At 34.7% G+C, this 15,316-nt stretch overlaps 1 protein-coding gene across 1 annotated transcript in view; it reads left to right on the top strand.

The window, feature by feature from the left end:
* Positions 1 to 2,279: 2,279 nt before the first annotated feature.
* Positions 2,280 to 15,316, top strand: part of LOC140143974 (uncharacterized) — a 39,640-nt gene continuing 26,603 nt past the window's right edge. The window contains 9 exon segments of the mRNA XM_072165807.1: positions 2,280 to 2,295; positions 3,691 to 3,882; positions 4,508 to 4,647; positions 6,316 to 6,460; positions 9,885 to 10,063; positions 10,895 to 11,038; positions 12,039 to 12,183; positions 13,327 to 13,667; positions 14,255 to 14,402. Of these exon segments, the coding sequence (XP_072021908.1) occupies positions 2,280 to 2,295; positions 3,691 to 3,882; positions 4,508 to 4,647; positions 6,316 to 6,460; positions 9,885 to 10,063; positions 10,895 to 11,038; positions 12,039 to 12,183; positions 13,327 to 13,667; positions 14,255 to 14,402 (1,450 nt within the window).

Here is a 15,316-nt window from a genome sequence, read left to right on the forward strand (position 1 = left end):
GTAAATATGATGGTAATCGTTTGTCATTCTGAGCGACGAGCGATTAGTATTGACCGATGAGGTAGCGCGCTTAACCCAACGCAACAAAAAGCGCTCCACCTCATTGGCCAAAATCCAATCGCTATCGCTCAGCGATGTAGTATAAATTGAGCTTTCCGGGGCGTATATTAAGGACGATAAGTATAATGCTATCAGCGCATTGATGAGGGCGACAACGACAAGCTAAATACGATTTAACCGTGCACAATACTGTCTAAAACTTATTTCGAGCTATTTTGGTCTTTTTTAGATCCCTAACTAAAATGTTGTTATCCCCAGTCGTGCGACGATAGCTTTACCGGCCCTAAAATGAGGTCCCGCCTTACACTTGAACCGATGTTTTTCAAACTAAGCGTTGTGTCATTCACATTTTGAAACATCTTGAATGTGTTTACATGTACATAATTTTGAATTGTTTATTCATATCTGTGTTTACCTTTCTAAGCATGTTTCGTAATTCGCTTAATTTAAACTCATTTGATACCATTAGACAATATGGGACCATCCATCTCAAACCGCTCGTAAAGTCGGCAAGTTGTATTTCGAGTTACAGTGCAAAATGTGCATAAAGGTTGTATTCATATTTATGTAATGTTTGTCCTACGTGTTTCTCATTTTACATGTAGTATCAGTCAAACGCCAATCTTTAATCATATTGTTGAAGAGAATAAAAAGCTTATACTTATGCATATAGTTAGTAAATAGCTCTAGTCTTTGTTTGCTTTGACCAAATTCTGTGATGGGTTAACTAAGAATCAACAATGAGAGGACATTGCTGAAGCTCGTTGACTTGGGGATGATTTGAAGTGACCGCCAATTATGACAATTTGATATGTAATACCAGCGATGTGGAAAAAGAGAAATAATATTAGGACCAAAGTAATGTACCCTTTTACTGAAGGAGCAACGTTTAACAAGCCATAACTCCGCTTCTGGATATTGTTTAAAGTGAAATGATATATCATTGGAAAGCTTATGATATATATTTTCTAAACACGGAAGAAAACAAAATTGGCCAGGGGCCGACTTTACGAGCGTTTCGACGTGGACGGTCACCTATTATAAAATTTGGTAGTTATACAATACATTATTATTATGTTATACTGCAATCGTACTGCCCATACGAATAGATGGTATCCACAAGTTTTTAATGTTATTTGACCTGACCGGCTTTGCCCATCACCCAACCGATATCTGCACATTTTCCAGTGAATTCAATTACTCGCACCTGGAAACACATATTGTAGTTAGGTTCCAGACTTGCTCTAGCGGGTACAATTCAGATGATCAGATTCGTTAAATAGGCTATCCCTATTGTTATAAACAGAAAACGTTAGGCCTATGTACGTACTATATGTTCATCTTTTTGTTAAATTCGAAATATGATTAACAGCTCTCTTTCGGGCCTAGAATTTTGCCTTATAGCCCTTTTGTCAAAACCAGATTACCCCTATAACTACCACCCCAATTGTTTTTATTTGTCATAAAAAAAACGCGCGTGTTTACGCCCTAACGACCTAAGATCGTAGATCCCCTCATTATTTAATGAATAACGTTACCATACAGTCAAATCGAACAAATGTTTGTCCAACAACATGGCCAACAATGGTTATCAACCATTTTGAATTACATTTCTCTTGTTAAATGCACCATTTTCGCTATATTGTTGTAACCCCTTTTGTGAAATTCGTAATGTGATTGTCAGCTCCTTTTCACGCCTAGAGTTTTGCTTGATATCCCTTTTGTAAAAACAGATTAGATAACGAAAAGCGTTGTTATTTAATGAATACAATTACCATAAATTTGAATTGAACAACTTTTTAGCAAAACAAGTCAGGCCACCAATGGTTTTCAATCATGATTAAGCACACGTCTCTTGTTAACTACGACATCTTCACCATATGTTTGTAACAATGTTTATTAACTTCGAAATGCGATTGACAGCCGCCTTTCATGCTTAGAATTTTGCTCAATTTGTTTTGTGAAAAACAGATTAAATAAAGGAAAGCTTTGCTTTGCTATTTCAAAAATAAAATTACCATGGAGGTAAACAGTTCCAATTTTGGCACAAAAACCCCATAAAAAATAAAAATCAGGCCACAGATTGTTACCAACCATATATGATTGTCACATCTTTTCTTAAATTCGTAATATGAATGCCATTTCAGGCCTAAAGCTTTGCTTGATGATCCCTTTGTAAAACAGAATAGACGACAAAAATCTTCGATCTCTGTTAGAAGATGCATTTGCAGGATTGTAGGTAAAACAATGTAAACAGTTTTGATTGACAAATTCATTGAAACAATACTCTCGACTTTAGCTTTCGCTGTCTGTGCTGTCTGCTTGATCATAAGTCCACTGCTTTTTTATTTAATTAATAAAATTACCAATGAGTTAAACTGAAACATGTTTGGCTAAAACTTGGCCAACGATTCCGACTCAGAGAGTTGTTTAATAACTCTTTTGTGAAAAAATATAAGATAACAAAAAGCTGGTTTAGTTATTTACTGAATGCGTTTTAATTATTGGAAAAAACAACAGGCCACAGATGGTTACCAATCATTTTGAATTGCACTTCTCTGTTTTATGCACCATTGTCACCATATGTTTGTAACACCTTTTGTTCAATGTTCAATGTGATTGACAACTTTCTAGATTTTGCTTGATATCCGTATTGTAAAAACCGACATAATTACCATGATCATAATGTTTGGCAAATATCAGGCAACTGATGGGTATGTTTACTTCCAATCTTTTGTTACCATCTTTGCCAGTCTTCTTTTGTCTTGTAATGTCATTTGTTTTCTTTTTGTTTCTCAATTTTTTCCATTGTGAATTAATTTAACTTGAACTTTTGTAACGCTATAGCTTACAATGATTAGTCATTAAATGACATTAAAATAAACTGAGCTCAACAAGAAACTTATAATTTTTCACAACTTGTGATCATATCTTAAAATCCTGTCCATCCAAATGAACCAAAATTACACACAGGATTACTTCAATACTCCTCTCAAAACACATGTCAGTAACCAAGCAGTTGTCCAACTGACACAACAGTAAAATGCTATGACACGAAACAGCTTCCCGGACCACTTTCACAGCACATATTTGGCACCCAGCATAAGAAATCTGTACGCATGCATACAAGATCCTTGCATAGATGATGAAAAGGTGTTGCGTTCTGCTTTTCACGCACTTTCGTCAAGAAAGAGGTCTTGTTCCTTACTATTCAACTTACTCCTTAAGAGTTATCACCTGTGCAAGGATCTTGTAATCATTCTTATTTCATGTCAGTGCATTTTGCTGTTGTGTCAGTTGGATAACTGCTTGGTTACTGACATGTGTTTAGAGTAGAGTATTGAAGTAAACCTGTGCGTAATTTTGGTTCATTTTCATGGACGTTAAGATACGACCTTGTGAAAAATTATAAGTTTCTTTTAAGCCATGGTTATAAAATAGTTTTGATGACAAAAACATTGCATACAAATCACTGATCTTTAGTCACATACACTGCAGACAGAAACACTCACGCTTGTTTGAAGAAGACTCGTCAGACACATCTTGTCTGGTTTGGGAAATAAGACCTCAAATAGTAGCACACAGAGTAATTATTTTGAGCATGATTGCACCTCTGACTTTTGATTTCAGATGATTGTCCCCTACCACTTGGTATGAAATCTGGGATCATCGGTGACTCTCAAGTAACAGCGTCTACCTTTGGCGATTCAAAGCACGCGCCATGGTTCGCTCGACTTCATAATGATTCATTATGGCAGCCTTCAAGTGGAGACAATGCTCCCTGGATACAAGTCTCATTCCAGCAACGGATGATCATTACAGGTATGTCATGTTCCTTTATAGAGACATGATAATTGATCATGTGTCGATTTTTAATAACAACAACCTAAAACAACATAAATAAAAAAAGAAGTCACTCCACACGCGCACTTATGCATACATTGATACAACATTTTGTATAACACTTTTAACTTTAAAAACTTCCATTATGTTTTGATGCTTGGAAAGATACGATCATGTCGTGCCTCCTTTTTCAACCAAATCGACGGTAATAACTCTTGTAGTGAGGGATCAACATTTAACCACATATTGCCACAGGCAAACCTCACTTCCTGGTAACCCAGTACCACACAAGTTTATGTAACTCATTGACCCATTTGTGTTATATACTGCCTCTAGCTATAATGACATCCTTGTGATCTGGTCAACTCATTGACAGATACCAACCTCAGGAAGGAATTCAGTTTTGATCAATTCTCTTCAGGTAGTGAAACGTAATGCCAGCATTGATAATAAAATACACACACAAAAATTAACACCTAAATTGAACCATCTCCGGAGTTTGAAAAAGTATTTAAAAATCAAATGCCTTTATTCAAGAACCTCTTTGTGTGCACTAATTCTTTATGATTTAAATTTGATTTAATATACCTGTGCTTTAAAATAGGAATTATTGTCCAAGGTAATGGAGATACAGCCAATCAAGGGAGCTGGGTCAAAGAATTTTACATATCGTACACCACCAATGAAACTATACCAATGTGGAATTATTCAAACTATGAAACTCTTCCTAAACCTACGACTATCGTGAGTATAAAACATATTACAATGTATTATCCCCGATATTGCTATCGCTGGTCAGGAAGGCTTCATGATTGACGAAGGGTTTTGCCATTTTTGCCAGCGATACATTGCCTAAATGTAGTACATTGACCCACACAATTTTGTTGACGTGTTACTTTTGAGATTTTAGCATTTTATGTTGTGATGTATTTTACTATTAAGCACACAAGTATTTAATTGGAAAAAGAAGACTATTTGATTAATATAATGCCTGTTAACTTTGTCCATCCGTGCACTGTGTATTCTGGGATGTGATACCCATAATACTTATCAGAACACATAGGTATTTCAGAGGAGAATGGTTTATTAATGTTTACCTTTGTTAATTCGCACTTTGTATCACTATAAAAACGGAGTGGTATAATATTTCGATACCAAGTGCACACACATTCACTTATTAGGACAAATAATATATTGTCATAGAGTTTTGGATGAAGTGTTTTGTGTTAACTTTGCTTCATTGATACGAATTGCAATTGTGTATCAGCTGATATTAAGAGGGTATTATAGAGGTTGCGATTTCCAAACATGCGTATCGTACGCCCTTTTATATAATATTCAAAATCACTCTCCTGTGACGGGATTTTGAATAGATCTACGGGCGTACGTACGTTTGGAAATCGAAACCTTTCTAATATATAGCAGTTAAAAGACGTGCGTCTCTCTATTCTCAAACCTTACAACAACAAACATTCAACGATTTCAATATGTTCGGTACAATTCTGGCGATACGTAAACGTTAAAGATACTCCTATACTTATATTAGGATTCTAATTTTAGTGCGTCTCGGATTTTTCATAAACTGAACTATTTATATCATATCATAGTAAACAGGCTATCAGATAACATCAATATAAACCATGTCATGACCACTTGTCGCTTATCGACAATGTATATTAGCTTTGGAACATCCTTTATTAATTTTGTTTCGCCATTGGTACATTTTGTAATATTGGCGTAGTACGCCTAGCGGATATGGTATAATGTTTCTGAAGCCTCACGAAAACAATTGAGTTAAAGTGTATGGTAAAAGCTCGCAGATAAAAGTTTCAAATGTGTATACAATAATTATTTGAAAATATTTGAAGGTAGTAGTAGGCTTAATATGTGGTGTGATCAAGCAAATCAGTCTGGCACATTTAATTTCGGGCATATTTAATTTACAGTGTTTATAGGATTATGAACAATATTTGCAAAGCTACATTTTACAGAAAACCCCATCAAATTTGGACAATAAAGTCCTTTGTTTAGCTATATCTCAAAATCAATATTTCCGACTTCCAACTGATTTTCCTTGATCACATCACATATTAATCACTACTACCTTCAAATATTTTCAAATAATTATTGACAATCAATAACAAAGCTGTGTACATTTTCTGCGGACATCCAATAATATTGACAAAAAAGTACCTCAGCAGCTGCAGTCATTCTATTAAAAATATTTTATACTTCAAATTAGCGTAATGAAGAAAATAAATGTCGTGTAAATACTTTTGATTCAACACTTTTGCATACAAGATATCATCAGTTTAGATAGTTTCATTCTAATTATCAATTGATTGGTTGGCTGACTTACATTTCAAACTATTTTTAATTTATGTACTTAATGTGTATTTTCCTGTTTTTCAGCAATTTAAAGCCAATGGCGAACCAACATGTTCACATCCGGTGCTTTTTCAGCCACCTATACGTGCAACCATGCTACGTATCCATCCATTGCAATGGCGCACCAGAGTTGCCTTGCGGCTTGAGATCTTAGGATGTCGGGATAACGGTTGGTTTCATTTGCTTGTATATCCGGATTCAGATATGAAATCTGTAAAGCACTTGTATGCTCATTGATTTTTATTACATTAGCTAGCAATCGTATAAGCCTTTCCCTGCTGTTTTCTATAGATCAACAAATTTATAAAGAACTCAGAAAAGATATACAAATAATGGGAGATAATAGAGTAGATCAACAGCATACAATAAAGACTTAGCTCTTAAGAACATAAAAATTAATTCAGCTGACTCGTACAACGTGGCAAATGCAATTAAATGAATTCAATCTACGTTTTAGCATTTCACACTTTTCATGTGAATATATATAGTAAAGCGCGCTTCAGACTCCGTATTGCACGTACAATATTGTATGTACAATACTTTTCGTGACGTCAAAAAGTATTACACGTGCAATAAATAGTATGTACCGGGAAAATATATATTGTGCTACAATCATTGCTTGCTTAATTGATACGTAGTTGCCAAATTTCTAAGAGTGGTAAATTTAGTGAGTGTTCGTGCACCGAATGATGAACATCTTTTTATGTCTTTTTGTATTCAACTTTTGTACTTAATATTAAAAGGCCTATTAATACTAACGATATTAATAATATTAAAATTGTAATAATAATATAAATGGCGCATTCAGTTCTTATTTATTTATTTATAGATTTATTTATTTAGGCCTATTTGTTTATTGATTGATTAATTGATTTAGCGATTCATTTATACTGACATTTAGTCATATATTGATTTAGTCAGTTTTTTAAGTATTATTTGTAGGCCTATGTATTTATTATGGTTTTGATCTGATTGATACTGATATTTTTATTGTTTTTTAAAGTGTTGGCATATAACATTATACATTATAACACGTTGTGTTATGAATTTGCAACAGCTTTTTACATGTTGATATCGTTGAGGCATGTTATGATAGTGTATGTTATAGACCTACTTATGATCATCCCAATACATCCATAAACATGTTAATGTGAAACGAGATTACTTGAAATATATAAAGAGTTTCAACTATACGCCGTAGAAGTGACGTAGTTAATCGGATTAACTACCATAGCAATAGATGAATACAATTTTGAATATATCGCCCTGCACTACAACGTTCACGCGGTACCTATGCATTGAACCCAGAGAAGATGTAAACGAAGGAGATAGATCCAGCTATCCTCAAACAAAATATGTGTGTTGCCGCTCATTCAAAAGCAATCACGCTATTTAGGTTTAACAATAAAATACAACAAAAGGGTTCGAACCCATGACGGGTGTGATACACAAGTTGCTGCTTACTGGTTTTAGGGAAAGGTCAGTGTCTGTATACCATCAATACCATGCATACCATGCATGCAGATCCTAACATCCAGTTTATTTCAAATAAAATATGACCGAAGTTCCATGGCAAATAATAATTTTGCACGCTTGGTTACGCTTTCAACCTCTACGATTTATGATACAGACTATTTTCAATTATCAAAATATCTTTATTAGGTTTGCAGGAAATGACAGGAAAATACATTAAAACAATAAAATATAGATGATCAAAAATCATCCCGTTTCTAACAAAATCCTAAAACACTCTCCTAAATAATTAATATATATTCCAAAATGGGCGGATTTTTTTGGAATCTTATCTCAAGGATATAATTCCGTTCTTCCTCCTTCTTTTTCAACTTTCCTGATTGAACCATAGATGTCAAAGAAAGGCTGATCACTTGCACCTGTAAGATAAGTATGTTTGAAAAGAGCGGTATTGTATTCAATCTATGTTTGCTGACATACACAGGTGATCAGTGCAATCTGCTTGCAGTGCAGGGCGGTCTATTCAAAAATTGTATTCATCTATTGCTATGGTAGTTAACCAGATTATGACGTCACTTCTACGGCGTATACGAACATAATTCTGAAATATGTCTCTCTGATTGGTTGATTGTCAAGAGGATTACGGCATCCTCAAAGCCTCTTGCTGTAATTCTCTAATCGATATCTATTATAGGACCGATCTTTTGAAATCCATACAACCGTGTCAAATGAAATAGTCTCGGATCATAGTTTGTGGACGATACAACATTGATACGTCAGATTTCGGAATTGTATTAAAAATAGGCACAAATCACATTGAACAGGTTGATTGCTGGCAAAAGTAGATAAAATAACTATGGGTCGAATTTACATTAATCAGTGTCCTGGGCCAGGATAACATTTAGGACTCCTTCGCATTCTAAAACAATACTTTGAACACCAAATGTCCTTGCTTTCATTTTCTCATTTAATTTGTTTTAATTGTAATTAATTTCTTTGTCCACTGGCTCTGTGGTAAATCCGGTATTGCCAAATATTTATCGTCCATTACCCGTGTTAATCTATTTATTTATTAAAATGCACCATCTATTAAATGCCTGTAATACAATGTATACGCCTAGTGTATTTGATAACAAATTTGTTTTTATTTTTTATTGGAATTTGGGTGCCATTACACGATTTCATATATATAAAATATGTTTGGGCATGGCGGAATTAGTATATGATTAAAGATAGACATACTCTTAGGCCCCCTTTTTTCATGTTTGTACATTATTAATATTAATATTTATGTACAAAATGCAAACGAATGTATATATATTTGATTGTTTTGTAAACATTAAATTTGATGTTTACTCATAATTATGTCTGGAAAGTCAGGGAAAAACTAAGGAGCATCGGTATTTAGTTTCCTGGGAAAGTGGATCAGATGAGCAGTGAGTAAAAGCATTCGCCCTAAATCTGTATTTGATTTTTATTTTTTTATGAATTTATTAGGCCTACTGGTAAAGTGCAGAAAAAACCTCAAAACGCACTCTAGGATTTTTCATCAGCAGCAGTAGAAATTTATCTTGCATAGATTTTCTGGTGACTTCGCTTGGATTTAGCAAACAATGAACCGTCAGGGTTATAGCGCGTTATTTAATCTGATTCAACTAGTCGTGGCACGTATATTTATTGCACGTGTAATACTTTTTGACGTCACGAAAAGTATTGTACATACAATATTGTACGTACAATACGGAGTCTGAAGCTCGCTTAAGAGTGTATTACAATTTAAAAAACAATAGCGGTAAAAAACTTCCAAAAACGACACGCATAGATAAAGGGAACTTTTACGTAAACGAAACGACCGAGTACGTTTTAACCTTGGATATGTTATACTTTCAACACACAACAACGTGCAGGTGAATTAATAGAAAACATTGCATTTCAAGACAGGATGTTCTTATGCATTATAAATGTGCCTTCAAGGTTAATGTTCTTCATGTTAAGCTATGCTGAAAATCAAAAGTTAATTCGGTCTTTACTTCAAAATCTGTCTCATGTAACTAAACAATCTGTTGAATTGGCTACTAAAGTATGAACGTTAAATCGCATTTGCAATATTTTCTTTCCAGATTGTGATTACGCTCTTGGAGTAGCTTCGGGTAGAATTCACGATAGTCAGCTCACCGCGTCAAGCAGGGATAGTAACGTTAATCATGACGCTCACAAGGCTAGACTAAACTCATATGGCACCCCTTTAATGTATGGATGGATGCCACGTATCAGTAGCGAACGAGATGAATGGCTCCAGGTGAGATTTATTGACTAAAAATTGTATTACATAAAGTATTAAATGTATTAGATATTCATAGTTTTAGGAAATACCTGTATCATTGTAAGAAATTATTGAGGGACTGTATAGGTTATTGCCAAAGGTGAGGTAGGGAGAATCAAAAGTTATATAATACTTTATTTTCTGTTGTGTCGTCTGCAAAGGTTGTGGAACTGTACATGACATTTTTGTTCCAGACGAGATGTGTAATGATGCTAATTTTGTATGTCCGGGCAATTTTTGTTGCTTGTATGTAAACAATTTGAAATCGGATTGGTGTGTGTTTTTGGTAATTATTGAAAACAAAAACTATGACCTGCATTCATGCGAGTGTAACAACGGTACACTTACGATAGCTGCCTTTGCTTATTCTTATTCTTCGTCATTTTCTTCATTTCACCTCCTCCTCCTTCTCACTCTGCTCCTCCTCCTCCTCCTCCTCCTCCTCCTCCTCCTCCTCCTCCTCCTCCTCCTCCTCCTCCTCCTCCTCTTCCTCTTCCTCTTCCTCCTCCTCATTATCTTCCTCTGCCTCCTCCTTACCTTTTTTATTCGGCCATGCTCTTTACTTCTTCTTGTCTCCTTTTTTCCCACTTCTATTGTATTAAAGATACGCTGAAGCAAGAAAGTGTACAGTAGACTTTCATCCTTAATGGATAGGTACAACTATTGAAGGGGGTTATATACAGTAATAATGCTTCATGTTTTAATAAATGGTTTGCCATTACATTTTATAAAACTTGTCACAATTTTGCAATTAAAATAACTTTGAATTTGTATTAACATAATTGAACATTTATTCTCTTATTCTAGGTTGATTTTCAGCAACTTCACATTGTACACAATGTTATTACCCAGGGTTGTGGTCAGAATAAGTGGATGGAGAATTTTGCTTTGCAGTTTTTTGATGTCAAAAATAATATGCTCGCAAATTATAGTAACTACCGTGGACAGGTCGTGAGTATCATAACAAAATAACAGATACATAATGAAGCAATCAAAACACTTCGCGTCTTTTCTTATTATCACAAAAAGGTTGTCATGTTATAAGATTCTTTTTAGTCGAGAATAGTGTTAACTTTTAAACCGTTCATGTCATATTTTGTTACCTTAAAAGAAGTCTCCGGCAATCACAACATTATGTTAGAAAAATAATTATCAAACACGAATCACGTGGTGTTATTTCAAACAAACTCATATTTTCTTTAAAATAACAAAAAAACAACCGTCTCTCACCACGCGATATTCTATATAATTTCCCGGGCACCGAAATTGCCTGTAACAATGATGTCCAAGTAACACACTGAAGGCTGACGACAATTGACCACAAATAAACATGAAGTCATTGCAACAGGCAATTCCGGCCCGGGAATTTTGAATATCGCGTGGTGAGAGATGGCTGTTTTTATTCATTTTCATGGTCAATATGAGTTTGTTTTAAATAAAACCACGTGATTCATACTTGATAATTGTTTTTCTTATATATAAGGCATAATGTTGTGATTGCCGGAGTGTTCCTTTAAATAGGGTAACTAAAACCCTATCATGAGTGCACATGAAATTAGCCTTATGTAACCATGGTGAGTGCGACGGACAATGGGGCTCTACGGTTAACGTTCACGGAAAGTGAAAAGTTTGAATTTTGAGTCCTTCCATTGAATATAGTTATTTCCGCATCATTTGACGTCATTAAAATCTAAAATTAAGGACCAAAGTCGTCCTTGCGGACATTATGGTAACCCTGATTTTCGATTTCGACTTACACTTTGGCTATAAGAGCATTAACGGCAACATCATTATTATCGTGATAACTATATTAGTTATAGTTTTAGAGAAAAGTGAAACATCTTAGAATATTTTTTTTAAAGAATTTATTCATGCATTAAAAATAAATCAATTTCCAAAGCTCTCACTTACTTTGTTTCTTTGTTTCATTCTGGTTTATTTCTGTTTTCAGGAGTTTCCTGCTAATAATGACGCAAGTAATATGGCTATTATCTCCCTTGAACCTGCTATAAAATCAACAATAATTAGAATATATCCAAGAAGTGTAAACAAGAGTATGTGTCTAGCAGTTGAATTTGTTGGTTGTTTGTGGAAAGGTAAGCAAACAATTTTGCTTTTAAAAAATCATCTTTTCAAATTGTAAGTCAATTTAAACCACGCGAAAGAATATAATAAATTAAAATATTTCTCCAAATGAGTACGATATAGTTTTGCCTAGGGAAGTCTTAAGTGCTTTTCAGAGTTCTCTGAAAATGACTTTTCTATGGAAAGATTGAATTTTACTCATAGAGTACCAAATTGTACTTCTCCAAACTTGAAATATATATAGTTTTGTTGATATACCTGAAGTGATGGTGACAAATGCAATTGTGTGGCTATTATGGTAAACCATAGACAGTCGAAAGCTGTTAAAATGGCTGTCGAAAGATAAAAAGATAACCTTTTTAAATATGCTAAAAATTCAACAGTCAGATAGAAGCTTTGCGTTTATAAGGTTAGTTCCACAGCACAGCAGCAAATCTAACTTGATATTAGGTAAACGACAACACTTAATTAACAGGTTGGGGAGAACATTACATACACAACTGTTGTGGGTTACATTTTACTCTTTTCGGGATTTCCTACTTCACTCATCACTGAGTAAATTCTTTATCCAACAAGTTTTGCAACACTTTACCCAACAACAATCATGTTCCATGACTACTTTTTTTTTCAATTGGGTTTAATCAAATAAGGTTTGAATAAGCGTTTGCTTCATTTATTGGGTACTTTTTAGCATGGAAATTGAGTTCTTATTTTGTCGTGTTTACTTAAGCTAATAAATAAGATTGTCCATTAAAATGACATAAAATGTTCTTAAACAAATCCAAATAAAGGTGATCGATGTTGACATACCTCAATGACGTTTCGTGCTGTAACACAGCACTTTCTCAATTCGAATGACCAGCTTTTGACCTTTCTTGTCGGCTGCTTCCTATTGACAGCTGACGTAGATGGCGCTGTCAATAACCGATCATGTATGTGCGGAAGGAAACAATTACCATAATCCCTGTTGAGAGTATTAACTTGCCCATCTTTCTTATCCATATTGATTCCTTCCGCACATATATGATTAGTTACTGACAGTGCTATCTACGTCAGCTACCAGGACTCAGTCGACTAGAAAGGTTAAAGCTGGTCATTCAATTTGAGAAAGTGCAATTTTTTTTCAATCTACATTTATGTTAAATTTCTTGCAGCTTGTGGAAACCGTCTTGGCATGGAATCAAGGCAAATTACACATAAACAAATCAATTTTTCACATGGAGTTGTTAGCGATGATTTCAGTAACGTAACCAAGATCGACGCTGGGCGTCTTTACAGCCCCGTGTGTTGGATGCCTGATTCCGGAAGTAATCATTGGATTGAGGTCAATCTGAATGATCTTTACACTATAACGGGCATTATTACCCAGGGAGGCTTTTCGTGGAATACTAATGAGGCGACGAATATGTTCATGTGGCCAAAGAGTTACAAGGTACTCCATACAAGGCATACAGACTCTTGGTCAGTGTATCGGCAGATAGATTGGATACCAATGGTACGTGTTGCTTTGTGGTTGTGTGTAGGGGTGTAAAGGGTGTAAAGGGTGTGTATGGTTAAAATATGCAAGAAACTTGCATGTAATGAGTTCTTATTTTGTAAAGCGCAATGAACATGTTTGGTATTGCGCTATAGTAAGCGCCGTATATTATTATAACTTGAGTCCTAAAGGAACTAGAAATTAACACATCTTCAACGCTTGAAAGTTGAATTTACTGAGCAAGCATTGACATTTGCAATCAATTGAACAACATGAAAATCAAATAGACATAATTGCAGCAGCTTTTCTCAATTGAATTGTAAATTGGTTTCTTCAAGAGTTTTTGTAATAAATGTACACTCTAAGAAAGCAATGTTCCATTAGGGTTCTAATGTACCCTGTAGGAAGAAGCGTCAGTGTGTACCGCTTTTACCTGTACCAGTTCAAAATTTAAAACGCTTTTAAAACATTACATGTTCTTCTACTTGTTTAGAGAACCGCAAAAGGTTCATATAAGTGACCAAATATATCTTTATGGGTCCTTTTAAGAACCATCAAAATTTATGCTCAGAAGACATATGAAAAACTTTTTTTCCCCTTTGCAGGAGTTTGAGGCTTACCCTGACCCAGTCACAGAGAAACGTTATGATTTTGATCGACCCTTCATCGCCAGAAAAGTCAGAATACAACCCCAACCATCACACAGGGACGCAAACTGCCTTCGATTTGAGTTAATCGGCTGCAATTTACAAGGTAATTAAACATTAAACAAGTTTATCTAAAGCTTTAACAGTTTCTGTCTACAAGAACCAGAGGATCAAGAATTACCAGCTTACACATGGTTGATGCCATTGATGGTATATTACCCTCAATGGCCACAACCTCCATTGCAGTTGATGTTTTGTAAACACACATGTATACATGTATATGTCAGTAAATCATGGCCTGTTCTTGAAATTACACAAAATGTTCTCTAAGCAATAAAGATAACAGAATTAAAGGGTGTTCAAGAATTGACATACCCCTTCACATGATGACATATTACTTGATACATATATCAATGGAAAATGATTTAAAATGAGTTTAGAATGAAAATTATTTTCTCCATTTTTTTCAAAGACGCCCTTCGGTCCAGTAATAATAATCAATCAATAATAAACAACATCAATTAGTGTTTTGACTCCACCAGTATTTTTATTACATTTCAGTCCGTCCAAGTGTCTCAGCCACTTTCTTGTGTTTTTCCCATCTCGTTAAGCTTAATTGCAATTCTTCTTTCATTTGCCCAGTGCCGTCTTTAAATGTGGGTTAGGGTTAGGATAATATTTGTGCGCTGGGTAAACCAGAATTATTCTCCATTTTATCATTATATGACATATTCATTTCCAGTAGCTTCTTTCCAGGCACTTTATGCATCTTAGGCATGTTTTGATCGATTTCATTCAGCTGGCTTAATATTACAACCAAAGAAATGTTTGTTTGGTCAAATAGAAGTGAAATAATTGGGTCATTTTGTCGATGGAAACGGAGTCGTGACAGATCCTGACAAACTGAAAATTTTAAGAGTGTACAGCTACTGCTATAGTGAGGTTTGCTGAGGTTTGTAAGTTGTGTAGGATTAGATATTACATATTCACGCCTTGAACGAATGTAACATGTTGAGACAA

Source organism: Amphiura filiformis, unplaced genomic scaffold (assembly GCF_039555335.1).
Source record: "Amphiura filiformis unplaced genomic scaffold, Afil_fr2py scaffold_35, whole genome shotgun sequence".
Lineage (NCBI taxonomy): Eukaryota > Metazoa > Echinodermata > Ophiuroidea > Amphilepidida > Amphiuridae > Amphiura > Amphiura filiformis.